Here is a 20,851-nt window from a genome sequence, read left to right on the forward strand (position 1 = left end):
CCTCGTTATTGCGCAAATTGGAGAAAAGTGTAGAGTTGTACAGAGTAATTACGCAATTGCAGCCAACCACTGTTTGAAAACATAACCTCAAAGATAATTTACAAACGAAATGTTCAACAAAACAATTCTGGACGAAAACAAAAGATATAATAATTGTGAACAAGTGGGGTAAGCCTTGTCATAGTGATACGAGGGACTAGTATGGATCAGGTTGACGATGCATGTAGGCCAAGAGGTACGCAGTGTCTTGTAGATAAAACAACAAAGGCGAAAAGTAGTGTTTAGTTAAAGAACGGGTACAGAATCCATACTACTATCGATAGAGAGTCATTGATCGATAACCCTCAGCGGCCAAAACATCTGGCACGAACTTAGTAGTCAAAGGGTTCTAGAGTGCTACATTGTCGTTGCCTTTGTATTCAGCACTTTAGCTTCTTCCATTAATATTGTGCTAGATATCTCGAGGTCGAAGCATCGAATAATTAATCTGGAAAATGAATAGCCCAATAAACATAGTTTAATTTTACAATTAATTAAACCTTTCGACCATTTGCGTTTCAATCCTCTTCGGTACTTATGCAATATTCAAATATTCTAAATAAACCCTAACTAATGTAACCATTATTTTACAATAATTAAAGAACTTTATTTACGTTTGTACACGATCCACCGAATTGGTGAAAAATTCAAACAGTCGGAACGTTTAATTAATGGCCTATAAAAAATTAAACTACCCTCGTAGTTAACTACTTTATCTGACCCTTTTTTTTTGGATATTTCTTTAATATTTCTATCAATATTTCTTTAATATTTTTATCAATATTTCTTTAATATTTCTATTAATATTTCTATTTTCTAGGTTTCTATCAATATTTCTTTAATATTTTTATCAATATTTCTTTAATATTTCTATTAATATTTCTATCAATATTTCTATTAATATTTCTATTAATATTTCTATCAATATTTCTTTAATATTTCTTTAATATTTCTATCAACATTTCCTTAATATTTCTATTAATATATCAATTAATATTTCTACCGAAGAGTATCGGTCCAAGATGAGATAAAGTCTCGGACGTGTTGCCCTGTTTAACGATGTAGACTCTGAAGTGGCCAGCCCGTGAGTTTTAAAATGATCGATTGGTTACAGAGCCCTCGAGAGTACACCGAGCACGAGAGGCGGCAGCTGTTGATCGCCAGACTCCCGAACGTGGAGACATTGAACGGCGGTGGTGTGATATCGTCCCAGGAGCGCGAGGACGCCGAGAGGGCCTTCATCCGATACTACATGGACAAACCGGAAGCGGACCGACCCGAAAGGTGTCGTAACCCCGAGACTCTCGATCCCCACGTCGATCCGCAACACTTGCGTTCCAGGTTCTTCCTGTTTCCCCGGAATCTCTCTCTTTTCGTCTATTTTTTATTCTTTTCTCTCTCTCTCTCTCTCTCTCTCTCTCTCTCTCTCTCTCTCTCTCTTTTATTTCACGCGTACGGCGATTCGCTCGTCCGTACTCGTACACGCTTTAATCGTATTCAGGCCATCGCGATTTCATTCCCGTTTCCATCTCGACGTTTCTGTCGTCGTCGTCGTCGTGGTCGTCGTCTATTCTATTCGTGCTAGAACCCATAAAGCTATTCTAGTTTCACGGTCATCGTTGTCGCCGTGGCGAGACGAACCCCAACTTGACCCTGTTTCTCCGTTTTCAGGTACTCCGAGCTGGTGGCTATTCACGGAAAGCTGGATCCGCTGGTACACGTAGACCTGACGCCCGAGAAGAGGGTCAAGGTCACGTTCACTTACGGAGACCTCGTCGAGGTAAATTCACGATTCACTCACGGAAACCGATAATTGGCCCCCCCTCATCCACCCTACCGTAATCGAATTCCAAGATCTCGGCTAGAATCGCGTTTCTAACGCGCCGGCGCAGAAGTCGTCTGTCTCGAACGTTAAGGGGAACCACACGTAGATCGTCGGTGATTCCCCGAGCCCGGTTTCTTCTCGATGGGTCGAATCAAGGGAGACGATCGACCGGGCCAATTTTCGGATAAACGCGCGAATAAAATAATACATTCGATTTTCGATCGAGTGAAAATTTAATTACGTTTTCATTTGTTGTTCGAGCGTATATTTTGATGTCGAATTCGAACAAGCTGATTGTTTGGACGATAGAATTGATTTCAAGATTTTTATCTACACCTGATTACCCTCCGAATGGTGAAATACGTATATATTTATAACCATTTGCACTCGAGGCTTGTTTGCTACCAGAAACCGACGCCACGAGAAAATCCTTCAAGTCGTAAAATTCATCTGGATGGAACAGTGAATTAGGTGGCGACCTCTCCTCTAGGGTCCAAAGGGTTAAATTAGAAACGTATGCGTGAATAAATACAAAAATAAAGTATACGTGAATGAAACAAATATAAATGCCAGGGATTGTTTGCAACGATTCTTGATGTAACGTGGTGACACTTTAGGTAAGTAGTTTTATTTACACGTGTTTCTTTAAAATATTACAATTCTGAGGACGATCAGGTGTTGATGTTAATTTTATTGTTGGAATAATTAGTTTCGTAGAAGACGATGTTGAAATACAAACTTGAATCACCGATGAAGACGATGGCTTTTACGATACATTTCGATTCAACGTAATGTGAAATTTCTTTTAAAAATATACGCAGGGTGTGTGAAAAAGATGGAAAAGACCGAAACTGGCACGTTGCTCAGGGAAAAAGGAGTCGAATAGTTCTTTACCGTTTTTTAATCGGAGCCCTCGTTTTCGAGATACACGAAGTTAAAGTTTGTACGTTCTCGCGTGCGTGCGTCGCGAACACGTGTCCCTTGGCCGCGAGTGCGCGCATGCGCGAACGCGCGATCAGCTGACCGACGACGAAAATGGCCGCGCGTCGAGAGTCACATCGGTACAACCGCTTGTATCTCGAAGACGAAGTCCCCGATGAAAAAACGGTAAAGGACTTTTCGATTCCTCTTCGCGAGATGAATATTTACATTTCGGTTTGGTCCATCGTGTTCTTTTAAAACTCCCTGTACACACTCAAAGGTTCACTAAGGTCCCGATGTATTCTATTGGCTCCTTAAGGTCGAAGAAGTACACGAAGACTGACCTTGGACCATGAACACAAACCGTTTAACCGTTGTATTCGTATTTTCAGCTCGCATCTGGTTCCCGATTTTGTTTTCATTCGTAGTCATAATTGAAAAAACCCTGTGTCGCAAACGTAAGTGCTGACCGGATGTATACGTGAGAATAGTGCTTTGTCCGAGATATTTGTGTTAGAGTTAGGTGTGATGTTTTCGTAGAGCGTTTGTTTAGAATTTTTAACGAGGCAAATCGGATTTTAACCGAAACATTACACCGTCGTGTATTCCCGTGCACATTTTTCGAAATTGTTTTCAATATCGTTTTACCAGTAAACCGAACGAAAGGAAAGTATAATACACCTCGACCGTAGATCCTTCGATGGATTCGCGAATAATTGCGTCTACGGTGACTAGAGGGCGTAACTGTACGCCCTGTGTGACCTTGAACACTCTAAACATTGCTGGCGCTTGTAGGTACGGTCCGTAGACGTGTACAGAACGGTTTTCGAGCTGAAAACCAAACTGGAAACGATGGTGAAAATCCCAGCCAACAGGATGAGACTCTTCTACGTCGATCAGGTGAGCCAGATCGTATCTCGCGACGCTTTACCGGGTGTTCTTGTGTCTGCTTTCAGAACTTTTGGTTCCTCGGGAGACCCCTTGAAAAGCACGAAATCACGATATAGAAAACCCCCCGTACCCCCCTCCACGCATTTTTCCCGATCCTCGGCGCCCTGCCAAATTTACGAAACGTTGAGCACACGGTAACGATCGGAGGTAAATTATTTCGAAAGTCGTTTGCTATTTTAACAAACCCGTCGTAAAAAGTATTATTATTATTATTTTTCTTTTTCTTTTAGTCGTAGCTGGAAATACACTGGGTGTCTATACATATTTCGCCAGGAATTTTATCGATCCACCACGCCCAATTCATTTCAAGTGTCGTTTAGTTGGTTCGAGTTAGGCATTATTTTTTTTATCATAAATTTTTATCTGGATGATTAAGTATTGGTTGTTCGGAAAGTCATTTCGTTTTTTTTTTTGGTAAAAACGAAACACGATTTTTTTAGAGTGTGTAAACATTTTATTAAATTATATATTCTCCATTTTGGAAAACGAAATGACTCTCCGAACAACCCAATAGATAAAAGTATTTTATTCGGCGATCATTATGGCCCAACGATCGTCCACGACGAATAAAAATTGATCCGGGTAATATTTTATCTAGATGAGAATTTTTATCTGGATAGATAAATGTTTACTCGGGATCAACGGATAAAAGTTTTGCTATAGATAAAAAATTATTTGTTATCTGGATACCTAATATTTCATCTTCACCTAATAACCTAATATTTCAAATTGGCACGTGTTTATAGACACCCTGTATATTTTCCACGTGTGCTCTTTACCACGCTTCTCATCTTGCAATTAACGGTTTCAGGAGATGAAGGCGCAGTATGGACCGGAAGAAATGTTGTACCCCAACAAGCAGCTGTACCGGTACAACATCCGGAACGGTGACGAGATCATCATTGACAGCAAGCTGAACCGCTTCGTATCGACGTCCTCGACCACATCTTCCATTCGTTCCTGAAGAAGGTTCGTCAGCGAATCGTCTGACGATGCGAAACACACCTGACAATTATCGGGATCCGATCTCCATTAACGGATCCACGATCTCGACGGTCGAGCTGCGTCGATCGTAGGATCGACAACGAGAAGACTCGGGATTTTTCATATATATATATATATATATACATATATACATATACATATATACATGGACGTGTATATATGTATAATGTATATATCCATACACGTGCCGAGTGAACATTGTTTTAGCGATTATATTTATCAACGATTCTTCAGGGTTGAGAGGCGTGCAACCGCGCGGTTGTTAGGAAACGAACGAAGAGACACGAGTAGCGCGATGAACGAGCGAGCACACGCGAAGATGGTTTTGGATTTTCACACCGATTCGTCGGTGGAAATATCGCAAGTTCGTCCAGGGACGCTCTTAATAGGACAAAGTACATATCGTGAACGAGAAAATTCTCCTGTACACGCATACACGCAAAAAATACACACACACATACATACATACATACACACACGCACACACACACACACCATGTATCTGTATTGTAACGTTTTCACGCTAGAAATTTCTCAATCGGTACGTTCGCCCCGGAGAACTCGCGACGCTTCGAAGAACTTCGAAGCCTCGCGCCGATCGTTTAGTGTAGAATTAGTGGAAATCGTAAACGTACTTAGTCGAAGTAGTGCTCCATCTACGAATTGTTTTCGAAGTAGTAACACGTGGCCCCCGTTGCCCCGGGACACGTGCGTTAATGCGTTAATTATTGTACAGAAACCCCGTAGCGTGATCATTAAGCGTTTCGAAAGACGAAATATCAAAAAATCATGTAGACCTTAACGTCGCGGACGAGTTAGTCCCCAAGATGGAATGGGACTTCCGGTCGGAGACGGTCTCACCGTGTTACAGGGATGTTAAGTAGTGAGATGTTGACTCCAGTTTGTTAATCGATATTCTGTAATAGCAAAGAGGACTCTGCGAAGAGGACAAGTGAGAGTTGAGTTCGAATCGTTTACGGATTTTTAAGCGCGACACGGTCGTGCACCTTGGAACAATGCAACGAGCTCGACGATGCAGGAAAAAAAGAGAAACAAAATCGAAAAAAAAAAGAAAAAAAAGAAAAAAGGGGAAAACGTCGAGGCTGCTGAAAAGATGAATGAACTATTTTTGTAGATCGCAGCCGATTGTATTTAAGAAGACGCGAAAAAAAGAAAAACGGAATGCGTGACCGGGCAATGATAAAAGTGTACACGGTATACGGTTTTTTGTTTTATTTACGCGACAACAGCGAATATTCACCGAACCTCTCCGTCGCTTACGGCGACACAAGGAGGTTCTATCTGTACCCCCGGTGTGGCTCAACCAGTTCGTGAAACATGAACACGTGTCTTTATGTACATCGTACAGAAGCAAACCGAAAGTAACACGGGAATCGTCAATGCAATTTTTTTCATACTTTGTATATTTGTTATCCAGCATAAGGGGATGAACTTCAATGCTTTCAAGACCGAACGATCAAATCACGAATTTTATGCCGTGTATCGTGCATTTTCGGTGTGTACTTACGGCTCCGGAATTATCGACGCGCGATAACCAGCGAAATATGTACTAGTAACACGGTATTTTGCCAAGTTTCTATATTTTTAGGGAATAATTTACAATCGTCTTTCACTGTGGTTTATACACACATACATACATAGATACATACACATACATACATATATATATACATATATATATTGTTTTCTTTTTTGTCTGGGTTTTATAAAATATGCAGAAACTCCAGTGTACGAACGATAGCCGTGACATCATCCGCGACAAAAGCTACTAATGCGCCGCCTGTCATTAATCTTTTAACTACTAGGGTAACGATATTATTTTAGATGCTCGTGTTAAAGAAACCACCAGATATAAAAAATCTTTTTTTTTTTAATGATTGTAGATATCTTCGAATGGTTTTTTACTTTGTTCAAGTTTTACGTCTATTTGAAATCACAATTATTGAAAAATGAATCGCAAAGTTGATTCAACATGGAGGCTTTCCTTGCTATCGAATCATTCAGTGGTAAAAAGATTAACGCACGCGAGGAGAACCGGGAAAAACGACGCAACGATGTCATGTGCTTCGGCTTGCATTCTGCTTGCAAGGGAGTTAAACCTTGAAGAGTCACTTAGTGCCTGCCTTTTACTAGCGTAACTCGGATACTTCTAACACTGCCCTGTAAATACCATAAACGCGCGTACTTCCGACAGATTTAGATTTCGCGAGCGCGAGACAACTATGTCGACTCTTCACGGGTAGCGCGTCGACCGTGTCCAGACTCCGAACATTGGAATATTTTTTGCGGATTTAAAATCGAATTGGTATCGATTGCACTCGCATCAAACGCGCTCCATTCAACGAGGTTATCGAGACGATACGCCGCTGGACCAAAATTTTAGAAAAAACTGTTGAAAACGAAGAACAGTGACGATATTCCAGTGCGTTAAACGCCCAGTATTCGTGAAAGAGTGAAGTGCACGATCGAACGGCGTAGGAGTCATTTGTCGACGCGTCTCTCGAAGATTAAATTGTGCATCGCGAATGTTGTTGATGTTGGATTTCAGGGTTGCCAATCGTTTCGAGTCTGTTTGACCGACCCGCGAAGAAATCGCATTAGGTTATGGTTACAGTGCAAGCGTATACGCGCAAATACGAGTGGTGCTTTATTTCGATAAACTGCGAATGATTTAAAACGATTTGCTGTTCAATCGTAATAGCGTGTAATTAATTTCATTGTTTTATCTGCATTATGCATGTTGACGTGTAATTTTATGTATTTTAAGGTTAGAAATCGATAATCAATGGGTGATTACGAAGAATATTTTACGTTGTTTAGACAAAATGTTAAAAGACTCTTAAATCGATCGATAAGAACAATCAAATATAATTATAAATCCAAAGTGATGTTAAAGCAGTCGAAACCTCGTTTTGGAATTGTCGTAATTATATTTGATTGTTTTGATTGAATATTATAATCGAGCCGTTTAAGAATTTTTAACTCTTTGATGAAATGATTTTATATCGGAGATTTTTTTATGTAACATATTCCGCGTGGCTGTTTTGGAGTAGTCAAATTTTCGCAGTTTTGTCCGATGGTGAATTGCGGTAACGATTGATGGGCATCAATAACTTCGAAATTTTGATTTCTCTTTTGTACATGTATCGACTTCGTGTGAAACGTGTTAAGACAATCACACTTAGTAGACAAAGAAAGTATCAGATAAATGATGTATTCTTATGTCTTGAATTTAGTGAATGTCATTGTGGTATTCACTGTTTGAAGAACTAAGATAAAAATTGTGTAAATTTGTTGAATATTATCATATGTCCTTGGAGGCATATAATTGTATACAGTGTCTCTAAAATAAGCACCTAAACTTAGGTATATTCTACTGGTAATGATAAAAGCATGTCATATTAACACATGACCAGGAATGTTTTCTTTTCAAGTTATAGTGTTTTGAATTTGCATGTTGAAAAAAGTACTTTAAAGTTGACACCTTGAAAGAGAAGACCATTCTAAATGTAACTAATACAATCATTCTTAACATAACTCGGTATCTAACTATAACTATTTACATTCCAGACTTGTTAGAGCAATAGCAAATAATGTTTACACGCTTAATGTTTCATTCAGATGCTGGAATTTTTTCACTAATGTATCACTATTAATGTCTTTATTTGCAAAGTAAGCATTTACCAATCTGTGTTCATATGACATTTGTTTACCAATACAATTAGTAGAATGTATTCCTAATGTATGGTTACTTGTTTCAGGAACACCTTATATATTAATGCAATGGAGATTGAAATATCTTTTTGAAATTACTTGCATCACTTAAAAAATTAATAGTAATTTTGTACCTTTGGTCCCTAGTTTATTAATTTTTCAGTAACCATTGTATATCGGTCATGACGTTTATTTGAATCCCGCGACTGTGCATTAGCCTATGTTCGTGCGACGCATGCCTATGGAACTTTTTAAAAACTCTATTAAAGGTATGGGGCCAAAATTTAACAAATTTTTAGAGTAGGATATCCATCTATTTATATTTGTTATGCCAAAGGGATTTAAGTTCGTGCGAATTCGCGTTAACTTAATCTTGCGTAACTACGCGTGAACCTGCGATACGCTTGCAGTGCAATTGCAGCGTTACGAAGGAAACAGCTGTGAAAGTGCGTTGACCCTGAGATCCTCAGCCCTGTATGTGTCTAGTCTCGGAAAAGGAACTCTGCATTATTCTGATTTTCTATAATAACGATCCTTTTTTGTGCTGGCGCAAACCTGTACGTAACTAACGAAATAAAATCTTTGTACGAGACGAGGAAAATGTTTAAGCAGGACTATTCAAGAGCTTCGTTAACCTCGATGACTTGCATGTTGTTTTTGTTGTCCGATTTCCTATTGGTTGCATAGGATGTGCCTGTTCAACTTGTTAATGAGACACCGTGTGAAACCGTCAGCGCATCGATCGCGTAGCGTCGCTCGGCGCCGCAACCGCCCTGAGGGCGACGCCGCGCTGATTGGACAGCGGGAATTGCGTCGTCGATGAATTCGAGAGACGAGACCGACGCTCAATGGTCGTGATCCGAGCGCCAACGAAACGACAATAAAAATACAAGTGAAACAAAACATTTTCAAGCAACTCTGGACACCAATTGTTTTCCATTCGTCGTTTCGTGTTTTTCGAAACGCTATTGGGTAGGGAGGGGCAATGGGACGACTCGCGCCAACCCTGTCCTTATCGGACGTCAGAGATGCCAGAGCTGGAGACGTAAACTCGAGCACCCTGTGTAACTTGTTATTATACTCTGTATAACAATTATATATTGACATGAAATTTTGCATGACAGAAGAATACATTTTCCTTTTCCTTTGCAGTCGAGAAGCACCGAAAACGAAATAAATAATTACAGGTTAACCAACTTTAACGATCGTTCTCAAGAGTGAAGAATCGGGGAATAATCGTTTGTTTATTTTAAGCAATCTTGACATCTTTGTTACGTTAATGAAAAAAAATGTACACATTGTGTATTAAGCAGAATAATGCGTAAGGCGAGGAACGGGTGAAGATACTTTTCAAATCTAACCATAAACATATTGAAATAATTATTAAATGTAAAATAAATCGAAAAAATTAGATGAAATAAATAAAAAGTGTTTCAAGGTATTCGTAACTGAACAATCTGGATAAATGGAACACGAAGAGAAATTAACCTTTAAGCAGGTATCGTTTACGAAATTAAAGAATATTGCTTTTTCGTCGTTCTAGTTTCCAATATGTTCCACAGGTTCGGTAGACTTGATTGCAGTTCAAAGAACAAGTCACTAATGATGTGATTTAAGCCTTCTCAAGACATTTTGATTCAAGGATACACAAGAAATCTCAAACGTTTAGAACGGCCTTCGCCACTGAAACTCTTAAAAATATTGTTGTCCCCAAGGCCTTAAAAGCTAAATACTTTCAATGTATGCACGTTCAAATGCACTCGCGGGTATATGTATGTATACCAACAAAGACAGCTGGGCAATGTATATAAACGAAAAATTATTGGATATTATAATGATAACGATAAATCGTTTTAAAGTTTTACAAAAGACATTCGACAATGTTTAACCTGTGTCAATTCCCAGACATTGAGGATAACCTTGAAACTTCGTTCGTGCGATTGGTTTAAAAATTCGTGAGGGAAAGAGTTGGAATTGCATTGAGTCACCAAGGTTCACTGTTTTGATTACATTTTAGTCGGGAGTTTCGGCATCAATATTGTATTAATTTCAGTTCTGTTTTTCCGTTGAAATCGATCGAAGCGCCGAGAGATGCTTGTCCACATCGGCCGACGGGATAAACAATTAACGCCGTCGCGAAATTCTCTTCAATTACATGATGCATCATACTATCCGGAATAATAGAGTGGCACGAGGTGACAGCTCGTTACGAGTTCCACCTTTTTCCTTTTACCTTTGAAACTTTACGACCGAGTGGGATCGTGACTAATGCCACCCTGGGGGAGTGTGCGCCCCTACTATGCCAGTAAATCCACAGGGACGACCACATTGATCTCGGTGCCCCGTCTCAGGATTCTCCGTCCTTTGGAGACGAGTTGAAAAATACGGTATTTTTTTGAAATTTCTTTCGAAGTCAATTATACAATTTTATCAAGTCTGTTACCATCACTTACAAGTATATGCATTAAACTACAAATTTACGAAATTTTATTTGAAAAATTTTGAATTTTGTAACAGATATGGCCCATTACGTTGACTTTGCGTGGACTAGACGAAAAGGTATTTAATATTGATATTGTTAATATTAAGGAATTTTTTTTAATTTTAATTTTTTATATCGATTAAAGGGTAAAGTGACTCTTTAAACATTCACACACGGTGCGTTTGTATATTTGGAAAATATACATATATAATATATTCAAAGATATGAAAATATAGATTGTAGTAATATTTCCTTATAATTTTAAACATACAAACCGTATAGCTGTTACGAGAATGAAAAGATTAACCTTTTAATAATACACTGGAAAATTAATATTTTCAATATTTTAGAGATACTTTTCTTTTTTATTGTTCGTTAATTTCAATTTAACATTTTATCACTTGCCTTCAGGTTTGCACAAATTCACAAATTTAACGGTTGTCTACTGGCCGCTCTCACGTTTGTGTGAGCTTACGAACCCAACCGTGATCGATCACTCCAACCGTGAAAGCTGTTTCCGTGGCTGAATTCGTTCCTCGAAGAGACAACTTTTGTATTGAAATTCTTTTCCTACTTCTAATACTGTTTAAAGTACAGTAATTTATACTTTCAAGTTACCAATTATAAAATCGTGCAGGTTCACTTGAAAGCGAGATTGGTAGCGATTTTTATTTTAAACGGAGGTCAAGTATTTCGTGCATCGCCCAATGAGAAAAATGAATGGAAAAATAAGCGAGACAGAGCAACAACGAGCGAGTCTCTCATTATTTGCACTATATCGTCGTATCTTCAAAGCAATATCACACTCGGTACGCCAATCGTTAAACATTTTCATCAAAATAAAAAAATTGATTCGGAGAATGATGATCAATTCGGTTAATGTCAAATAAAAAATTTATATTTTTTATTATATCGTTATGAGAGTATTACCAATGAATTAGCGAGAATTACCCGATAAAAATGAGTCCTAACACGACCTAGTTCGAATTAATTATAATTACACGTAAAATAAATGGTTCCTAAATTTAACAGTTGTCTTTGAATAATATCGTGTTTGGACTCGTTTCCATTGGGATTTCCATTAGTAAATGAAATTTATGACATTTAATTCGGCACATTATTCTAACGTGTTCGTAGAAGATTAAAATTAATTTCATTATCATATTCGTCTAGTTATTCAAATGAAAAATTACAAACAAAAAATATTATCGCGCGTCACGAGTCAGTCTCGGTATTCTTGTCCAAACAGTTTATATCCATCTCGCTCTGAGTAATTTACATACGCGTCAGACCACTGAAGGGTTAAGAAGATTATAAGATATTAAAAGTCGAAAATTTTCCATAAATTTATAGCGTGAAGATTTAAAATTAACGCGTAAACGGTCTCACAAGGGAATTCGCATTATTAATTATTGGGTGGCAAATTTGGAACATTTTTTATTTAGAATTCGAAACATAATTATATTTGAAATTTAATTTAAAATACGCGATCGAAAAAGCAAACACACAAATTTTTATCTGACAAGCAACAGCGTTTAGACGAAACATTTCACGTAATTATTCCACGTTCGCAAGAAAACTAGAAAGATTGCTTAGTGTGCTCTAACTAAAAAATGTAAAGGGTTAGAATACAAACATATTGTATGTACAGAGTGATTCTAGAAACTGGGCCAAGCTGTCCTTGATACGATGCAAGTGCAACATGTTTTTGTAAATCCAACCGTCGAATTTTTTTTTTTTTTCATAAATCGATCCTTCTCATCATTTTGCACGTAATAATATCAAGATATGACTATTGAAAACATAATATTTTACGAGATATTTCATATTTTAGATTTTCAATCGTCACCTTGAAATTGTACTCATCTAATGATATGTTTTTATGTTATTGTAAATTGGAGTTTCATTCCTAAAATGGAAGTACGAATTTACGCCTGAACCTGCTAGAACGAAATAACTATAGAAACTGATACGGACCGCAAACGTTTAATACGTTCGCTACCACGCGTCACATACGTGTGACGCACCAATTCGCGCGAGAGGCTAACGTCACATGTGCGTGGCACCACTGATATTTTATTTTACGTCCGTATGATCAAATAAAGCACGAACTATATAGCCTAGTTCCATATACGGGATGTATCGTGACACGTGGGACCCACTTCAGCGGTAAATTGAGAACACAAAAGCAATAACAAAGTTCATATAAACATGTGTCCGATTTCATTTTGTTTCGGTGTGTTGTCATTTTTGTATCGCAGTAACACGTAGTTGCTTCAGAGAGTGTTGTGGTGAATTCTCTCTACCGTGAAAGCTATAGCGAAATTTTGTCGGGGTTTTTAACTTTGAAAAAAGAAAACAAATTTATTCGGTGACAAATGTTACTACAAAATTTAAAAAGAAAAGAACGCTTAATCGATTAATTAATAATTAATTCTCACCTTTTGAATCTTACATTATAATTATTTAAATTCTTATAAAAAAAATCCTTAAAGAATTCTCTTGTCTACTATTAACCATTCAACGTTCTCTGTAATTGTTTCGATTCGTTTCAAAAAAGTTTGTGCTCCAAGGAACGAATCGTCATATTTAAATTCGCGTTAACTTATAACCTCGCGAGCCTTGTAATTTTTCGGTTGAAAAAAGTTTGCACACCGAAGCCACAGATCGTGCTTGTAAATACATAGTGGGTTAAGAAATGTCCCATGCACGGTGGGATATTTATCAATCCAGCGTGAAACATTCAAATAACAAGTTGCACGGTGAGACTGTTAATATTACATCTCGCAATTAAATATCTAATCAATCTGTTTGTTAGTTTTAGTTGTTTCGTACCGTTTCGCACGATCAGCAACTGTGCGTCAAAGAGTTGAGTATGAGTCATCGTCGTGGATGAAAAGGCGGCCGACTCGGAACACCAGTCCCGTGAGAGGCCGACCGTTCCCGATCGAAATTTCAAAGCTGGCGGGTGAACGGAGCCCGGTGGCCTTCCGTCGTGTTACGGCCCTGACGCGACGCACGTCGTAGGTAAGGGTGGCGCGTGTGCGCGGTCGGGAAACAGCGAAGCATGAGTAGGACGTGGGTCGTCGTGCGTCGCTGCAGAGGGCCGAGAGAGCGTGTCTCCTGCGGTACACAGCTGGCACGGACCGTCAAGATGTAAGCTGTCGGGGCAGAAGACGCGTTCCACGGTAGCCGTTGGCCCAGGCCGAGAGAACGCACGAGAAGAGTGAACGTGAACCAAGAGAGGGACCGCGACGGTACGAGAGGATCGAACTGGGCCGATCAGGCAGAGAGGATGGAGTAGCGGGAACCCGGGGGATCGATTGCTTCCCGATAGTTGGCATGGAGGACACGGCACAGGGGTAAGTGAGACACCGGGGGTTCCCGTGGCCCGCTTAAAGGGGCGCGTTCCGTGCTATCACGGCCAGGATTCGACGATCGATGCGTGAACACGGTGAGATCCCTGCGAGATCTATCGGCCACCTCCTCGCGTGTAACTGCGTTCCTGGTGCGCGACTCCTGCTCCACCGGGAAAAAGGGGAACGCACCGTGTTTATTAATCGATAATATATTGACCGTTTGTGACTGTGCTCCGTCTCTTTGGTGGACTCGTTATCGTCGATCTCCTGGAACCGTCAAGTGTGCATAGAGCGATCGTTTTCCAGTCGTGCTTTTCCAGCCAGAGACGGGTACGATTATTATCTAGATAAAAATGTCGAGCAACGTACGAAAGATACCACCCGTAACTTTTCGCCCGTTATTCGGCGAACGAACGTTGCACGGCGACTAAATTGCTACGGTAATAAAATTTGAATCGCGGAGTGAAATATTTCGCGAACCGAATGAATATTTTCGCCGCGTCCGAACGAATTAATTCGCCGCGAGCACACATCGGTTTTATTCGGGCCGAGATTTTACCCGTCTCTGTTGCAGAATTTGCCGATTGAAACGTACGAAAGGCTGGTCGGGTCTAGCGGTGGGTTTCAATCGTACCGTTTCAATCCTCGTCCAGCGTTGTTTTCGCCCGTGCGTGGTCGAGGGGAAGGAGCCTCTGTTTGTCGCGCGTGTGTGACCTCTACGATTGCGAACACTCTGGTCGTCGGTGTATAGATTCCGTTCTGAGAATTCAACGGCGCGAACGAGCGAAATGCACAACAAAAAAAAATAAAAGTTCTCGTCCCAATCTCGAGCGCTGTCCCTCCGCGAGCGGACACCCATTGTGTTCTTTGTAAATCGTCGTGCAGGCCTCGTTTTTCGTCTCCAGCGTGGTTTAGAAACGGTCGATTAAATCGTCTCCCTCTGTCCGTCTCTCTTTCTCTCTGTTTCTCCTCCACTCATTCTCTCTATCTCTCTCTCTCTTTTGGCTAGACACAAATTGTCGAACGCAGTCGCTTGGAATCCATTCGCGAGGTTTGAACGCATTCTCTCGATTTCTTTGGAAGCGACAATTCCCGTCCAATGGACGAACCCAATCTTTTTGCAATCTATTTTACTCACGGGCATGTGTGGAGGCTTTGCGTGGACTAAAGCCTCTTAAGAGTTCCATTGTGAAAGCCTCCGTCGCAGAACTGACGTTACCCTCACGGAACCTCAGCGACCACGCTTCCCTGTACACAAGGCATGTCAAACTCACTTCAGTGCAAGGGCCAATTTGCAATCTTTTATCGCGTGTAACCTATTTTCGTTTAAGGGATTAATAATACAAATCAGGAATAGATTGACTACTCGCTGATGCAGTGTTGTTCTAAAGAGGCGCGACCGCTATGGGGAAACGGACCGCCTTACAATTTAAGAAACACCGTTTTCCACGCACACTGAAAATACGTGGGATAATTTAAACGTTTGTTTTTAATAATAGATCGATTGAATCCAACAAACGTGATAGTACATTTTTTTCTCTTTAGGTTTTAAACTTTCGTACGAAATTGGGACATTTAATTACAAATATTTATTAACAACTGTAGTGCTCAATCTTGTACTATCTCTTTTTTTTTTATTAAAGCGAAACGGTAAAATTTTAACAACCGAGTAATTTATGAACAGGAGCACCTGAATCCAACAACCGTGAGAGAATATTTTTTCTCTTTATGTTTTAAACTTTCATACGAAATTTAATTTACAAATATTTATTAACAATTGTAGTGCTCATTTTTACTACTGTCTCTTTTTTTATTAAAGCGAAACGGTAAAATTTTAACAACCGAGTAATTCATGAACAAGAGATTTGAATCTAGCAACCGTGAGAGTATATTTTTCTCTTTAGGTTTGAAACTTTCACACGAAATTGGGACATTTAATTACAAATATTTATTAACAACTGTAGTGCTTACTTTTCTACTACTATTTCTTTTTTTTTTTTATTAAACGGAAACGGTAAAATTTTAACAATCGAGTAATTTACGAACAGGAGATTCGTATAAATTTTCTAACGAATTATATACGATGGAACGTATACATAACCTCTGGAAGCCGATAGATGGGAGGTCACTTTGATGAATCTTTGATACGCGTGTACGTTTTTTCGAAATAAATTTGTCGCGCGTTCAATCGAGACACATTGCACCGGAAACCCTCCCCGTGGGAAATTTTATTTCATTTCGAGAAACATCGGCCAGGATTGAACGAGACGCGATTATTTACGTAAGCAAGATAAAAAAGGACGTTACTTATGGAACGAACTGGTATCTTTCCGCGTTGGCGTCGACTGCTCCGGTATAGAGACTGCAATCGCCAGTTCCATCGCTCTAACCCACCCCCTGGGACTCTCGAGGTCATCGTTGCTCTGAAAGCAAGATTTCACTTAAGGGGGTAGTTCGGTGCAACGGGAGGAAAAGAAAAAGAAAAATTAAATTTGTCCGTCCGCGGAGTTTCGAAAAATTTACGGTCTCAACGGTGGCGACTTTTGTAAATAATACTTCAAAGAATTGACGAATCGGTCCTCGGACGGAAGGGTGGATTTTTAAATTTCTCCACTCGCCGTGTCCTCACATTGGCCCCGCCTTACGTCATTTTCCCGGAAACAAACAGCTACCGTTGCTTTGTTTCCTTAGTTCCCATTGTTTCGAGGGTTCTTCGAAATCTATATTCACGGGTTACGTAACTTAATACGTGGGTTCGTCGCTTGAAAGCAATTAAATGATTGCAAACAAAATAAACTTCTTTCTCCGTGTCGATAGATGGTAAAGAATTCGTCGACGATACTAAAAAGAGGAAAAATATTTTATTCGACGTTTTGACTGTATTTAGATGATATTGGGAAAAGTAACTCGTTTACATTACAAACGAGGTGATACAAATTTATTGAAAAAAAACATATTGATAATGAGCGTATACTGATCTGTGAATACTTATTCCTAAGTTTGCATTTTTCCCGCCTTTACTATTCTATATATATAGAATTATATATGATATAAATATAGATATAGAATTTATATATGATGTAACAGGACACAATAATAATAAAATATGATACATATAATTTCATATAATTTCATATATTTCATATTTCATATTATTTCATATTTCTTATTATTTCTTATTATTTCATATATTTCATATATTTCATATTTCTTATTATTTCTTATTATTTCTTATTATTTCTTATTATTTCATATATTTCACATTACATATTATTTCATATTTCATATATTTCTTATTATTTCTTATTATTTCATATATTTCATATATTTCATATTATTTCATATATTTCATATACTTCATACACTTCATATACTTCATATTATTTCATACATTTCATATTTCATATTTTATTATTATTGCGTCCTGTTTGTAACATTATCTAATTTAATTCATATCATAGATGAATGATATCTTTTTACCAGAAGATGTAGAAGAGAATATTATTTAATTTAATCACCAAATTTTGAACCATCTATTGGCAAAAATAAAATAACAACCACATTAGTAACTTGTATCTGGCTAAACTGACCATCTCGCATCTTGATGCAACTTACAGACGTCCGGTCATTGATCCCTTTAGTCTTTCAACACGTTCGAATGTTCGTAAGATTATGTTTGAAACCTCGATGGATTCGTTCACGAGGTATTCCAATAATGATGCACCAATGTGTGTTACGTAGTCGATTGATTCCGAATACCTACAGTAGTAAAAATCCAGTGGATTAAAATCCAAAAAGCAAGTTGGGTTGTGTCCCTGTTTGAGTACACGTAAAATATCGACTATTATTCGCGAGTTGACAACAGAGATCAGTTATGCCACCTTAACTTGTCAGAAGAATCAGTGGAACACCAGAGTTCTGTGTAACTCGAAAACAAGGTCAAATCGGACATACGTTTACACGAACTTATTTCATTGTTCCTAAGTGTTGGATTTCTCGCTGAACATTAAGGTATACTATGTGCAAATCTATCGGTGTGTGAATACGTTGAATGTATCATAAACATGAAGTGTTAATAATAATAGTAATAACATTAATAATAGTAATGATTGTAATAACAATAGGTGTATGATTTGGAAAAAAGCCCATCATTCAACTGAAACGTAAAAAAAGAATAATAATAATAGTGGTAATAATAATAATAATACTATGTTTGTATTAGATATAAATTTACGGTTTAAAATCGAGATATAGTTGTTTGTTATTATTGATCTAATCTCGAAAACAACCTAATGCGAATACGATGAAACAAAATCTAATAAATATTTACAAAACGGAGAAAATTAACTGAAAATATTAAAGGTTCGAGCAATACACCCACAATGGTGAAAGAAAATCTTTTTTTTTTTAGAAAGAATCAATATTCCTCGGATTCCAAGTTCCTTGAACTCTATTCTATGAAATAACATACAGCGGAAGACAGCACAAGTTATAGTATTATATATTAGTAAGTGGAAGTGGAGTCAAAGTGGATGAATGAGAACTCTTGATAACTTCGTGCGCGAACAGTCTCTCACTAAGAATATTTTCTAAGGACTTGAGCACATTTACTAAAATTCCTCGTCCCGACAATTAATTACAGCGATGTCTAACAATAAGAGCAACGCACGTGACGAATATTTGATTCCTTCGCATTGGAGAAGAATCATCACTACTCGAGAACCAGAGCTGAGATCATTCGAATAATTTCATATTCGAATATTGTGTAGGTACTCTAGTACTACGAATATATGTCGAATATTTGAGTGTTCGAATATCATTACTTAAATATTTAAGTGTTTGAATATCATTAGTTAAATTTTGAGTGTTTGAATATCATTACTTAAATATTTAAGTGGTTGAATATCATTATTTAAATATTTGAGTAGTCGAATATCATTATTTAAATATTTGAGTAGTCGAATATCATTATTTAAATATTTGAGTAGTCGAATATCATTATTTAAATATTTGAGTAGTCGAATATCATTGCTTAAATATTTCAATATTCGAAAATTACGAATACAATTCGAATATTTGATTATTCGAGAATTTCGAATACAATTCGAATATTTGATTATTCGAGAATTGTGGATACAATTCAAATATTTGATTATTCGAAAATTATGAATAGAATTCGAATATTTGATTATTCAAATATTACGAATACAATTCAAATATTTGATTATTCGAAAATTACGGATACAATTCGAATACTATTTGATTATTCGAATATTACGAATACAATTCGAATATTACGGATACAATTCGAATACTATTCGATTACTCGAATATTACGAATGTAATTCGAATATTTGATTATTCGAATATTACGAATACAATTCGAATATTTGATTATTCGAATATTACGAATCTCTGGACACTTGATTGAAAAATATTCGAGTACTCGATCATATTTACCGAGATGTTCGAATATTTTCGAATACAGAAAACTTCGAAACGCAATCCCAGCCCTATCGACTACGATCAGCGTGGAACGTATTTTTCAACGGAGGATTTTCGCCGATTTTTGAGAATTATGTCTCGGATGGGTCTGAAATTTGGCCCACGAGCCAAGATGTTTGTCGACAGGCGAGACGACCAACGAATAGGACGATTCGAGCGAAGACACTCCGACGCCGTGAAAAGGACAGGAATTGATCACAGATGGGGAAAATTGGAACGATAGATTTTCGAGAAAAGGGAAGGCGCACCAAATTTTCTCGCGTCTGGTCACGAGTCTTGGGAATTTTGCCCTCGACGCGTGAGAAAATGTCGAGAAAAATTTTCAGTGCATTTTCAATCTTGAAATCACATTTTTCAAACTCGCGACTACGATATTGCAAAAACTAATTAACCGAACGACGCGAAATCTTGGGCACGCGTAAAGTAAATATTAATTTTCAGGTCGGACAGGCATTAACTCATTAATGTTAACAACTTCTTTGTAATGCAAAAATCTAATTAGAGAATTTTTAGCGGGAACTGCTCTTATCCATTTAAAGCGCTGTCATTTTTTTACTTTTGAGTTTCGTTAATTTACTTTTACACGGACGAAAGTTACACCGATTTGAAAACTTAATCCGCTCGTTTGCTCCCAATTTACAGCGATTCGTTTCTCGTTGGAGTACTTAAATTGCACACGAAAGTATACCGACTATCTGTATTCAAATTTAACCCTTTCGTGCTTACAATTTTCATTACGCACAAGTTACAAGAAAATTTCATTCACCGAGACTTATATTCCCATCTCAAAATCCGATTAGAATCTCAAAGGGAATTCTAAATAAAAAAAAAGTGTTACACGATCTCTAATAGAAGACAAAATTAAACGTATAATTCAATATTTCGATCCAAATCGACCGTGTGTTTTCTTCCATTTTGAAACATTTATACGCAACAAATATTTGAATTAATATATCTCTGAAAATATTTTTTCCGTACAATAATTTTATTCAATGAAAATAGAATAATCTTCTAAATAAATACAACGAC

At 37.9% G+C, this 20,851-nt stretch overlaps 2 protein-coding genes across 19 annotated transcripts in view; both read left to right on the forward strand.

The window, feature by feature from the left end:
* The window catches only part of Mlt (tubulin folding cofactor E like protein mlt), a 28,225-nt gene extending 19,157 nt beyond the window's left edge, over positions 1-9,068 (forward strand). For 4 of the 7 annotated variants that reach the window (XM_076311029.1, XM_076311031.1, XM_076311030.1 and 1 more), the window contains 4 exons: positions 1,154-1,380; positions 1,711-1,819; positions 3,581-3,685; positions 4,548-9,068. In XM_076311029.1, coding sequence (XP_076167144.1) covers positions 1,154-1,380; positions 1,711-1,819; positions 3,581-3,685; positions 4,548-4,700 — 594 coding nt within the window. In that variant the 3' untranslated portion in view covers positions 4,701-9,068. Of the gene's footprint in view, positions 1-1,153; positions 1,381-1,710; positions 1,820-3,580; positions 3,686-3,741; positions 3,884-4,547 lie in introns of all 7 variants that reach the window. The other 3 variants (XR_012992007.1, XR_012992008.1, XM_076311033.1) reach the window with 3 other exon arrangements.
* A 4,736-nt stretch (positions 9,069-13,804) lies between these two features.
* The window catches only part of LOC143147504 (uncharacterized), a 51,237-nt gene continuing 44,190 nt past the window's right edge, over positions 13,805-20,851 (forward strand). For 4 of the 12 annotated variants that reach the window (XM_076312788.1, XM_076312789.1, XM_076312791.1 and 1 more), the window contains exon 1: positions 13,806-14,320. The gene's annotated coding sequence lies outside the window, so the exon portion shown is untranslated. Of the gene's footprint in view, positions 14,321-20,851 lie in introns of all 12 variants that reach the window. The other 8 variants (XM_076312782.1, XM_076312783.1, XM_076312790.1 and 5 more) reach the window with 4 other exon arrangements.

The sequence above is a fragment of the Ptiloglossa arizonensis genome, chromosome 5 (assembly GCF_051014685.1).
Source record: "Ptiloglossa arizonensis isolate GNS036 chromosome 5, iyPtiAriz1_principal, whole genome shotgun sequence".
Taxonomy (NCBI): Eukaryota; Metazoa; Arthropoda; class Insecta; order Hymenoptera; family Colletidae; genus Ptiloglossa; species Ptiloglossa arizonensis.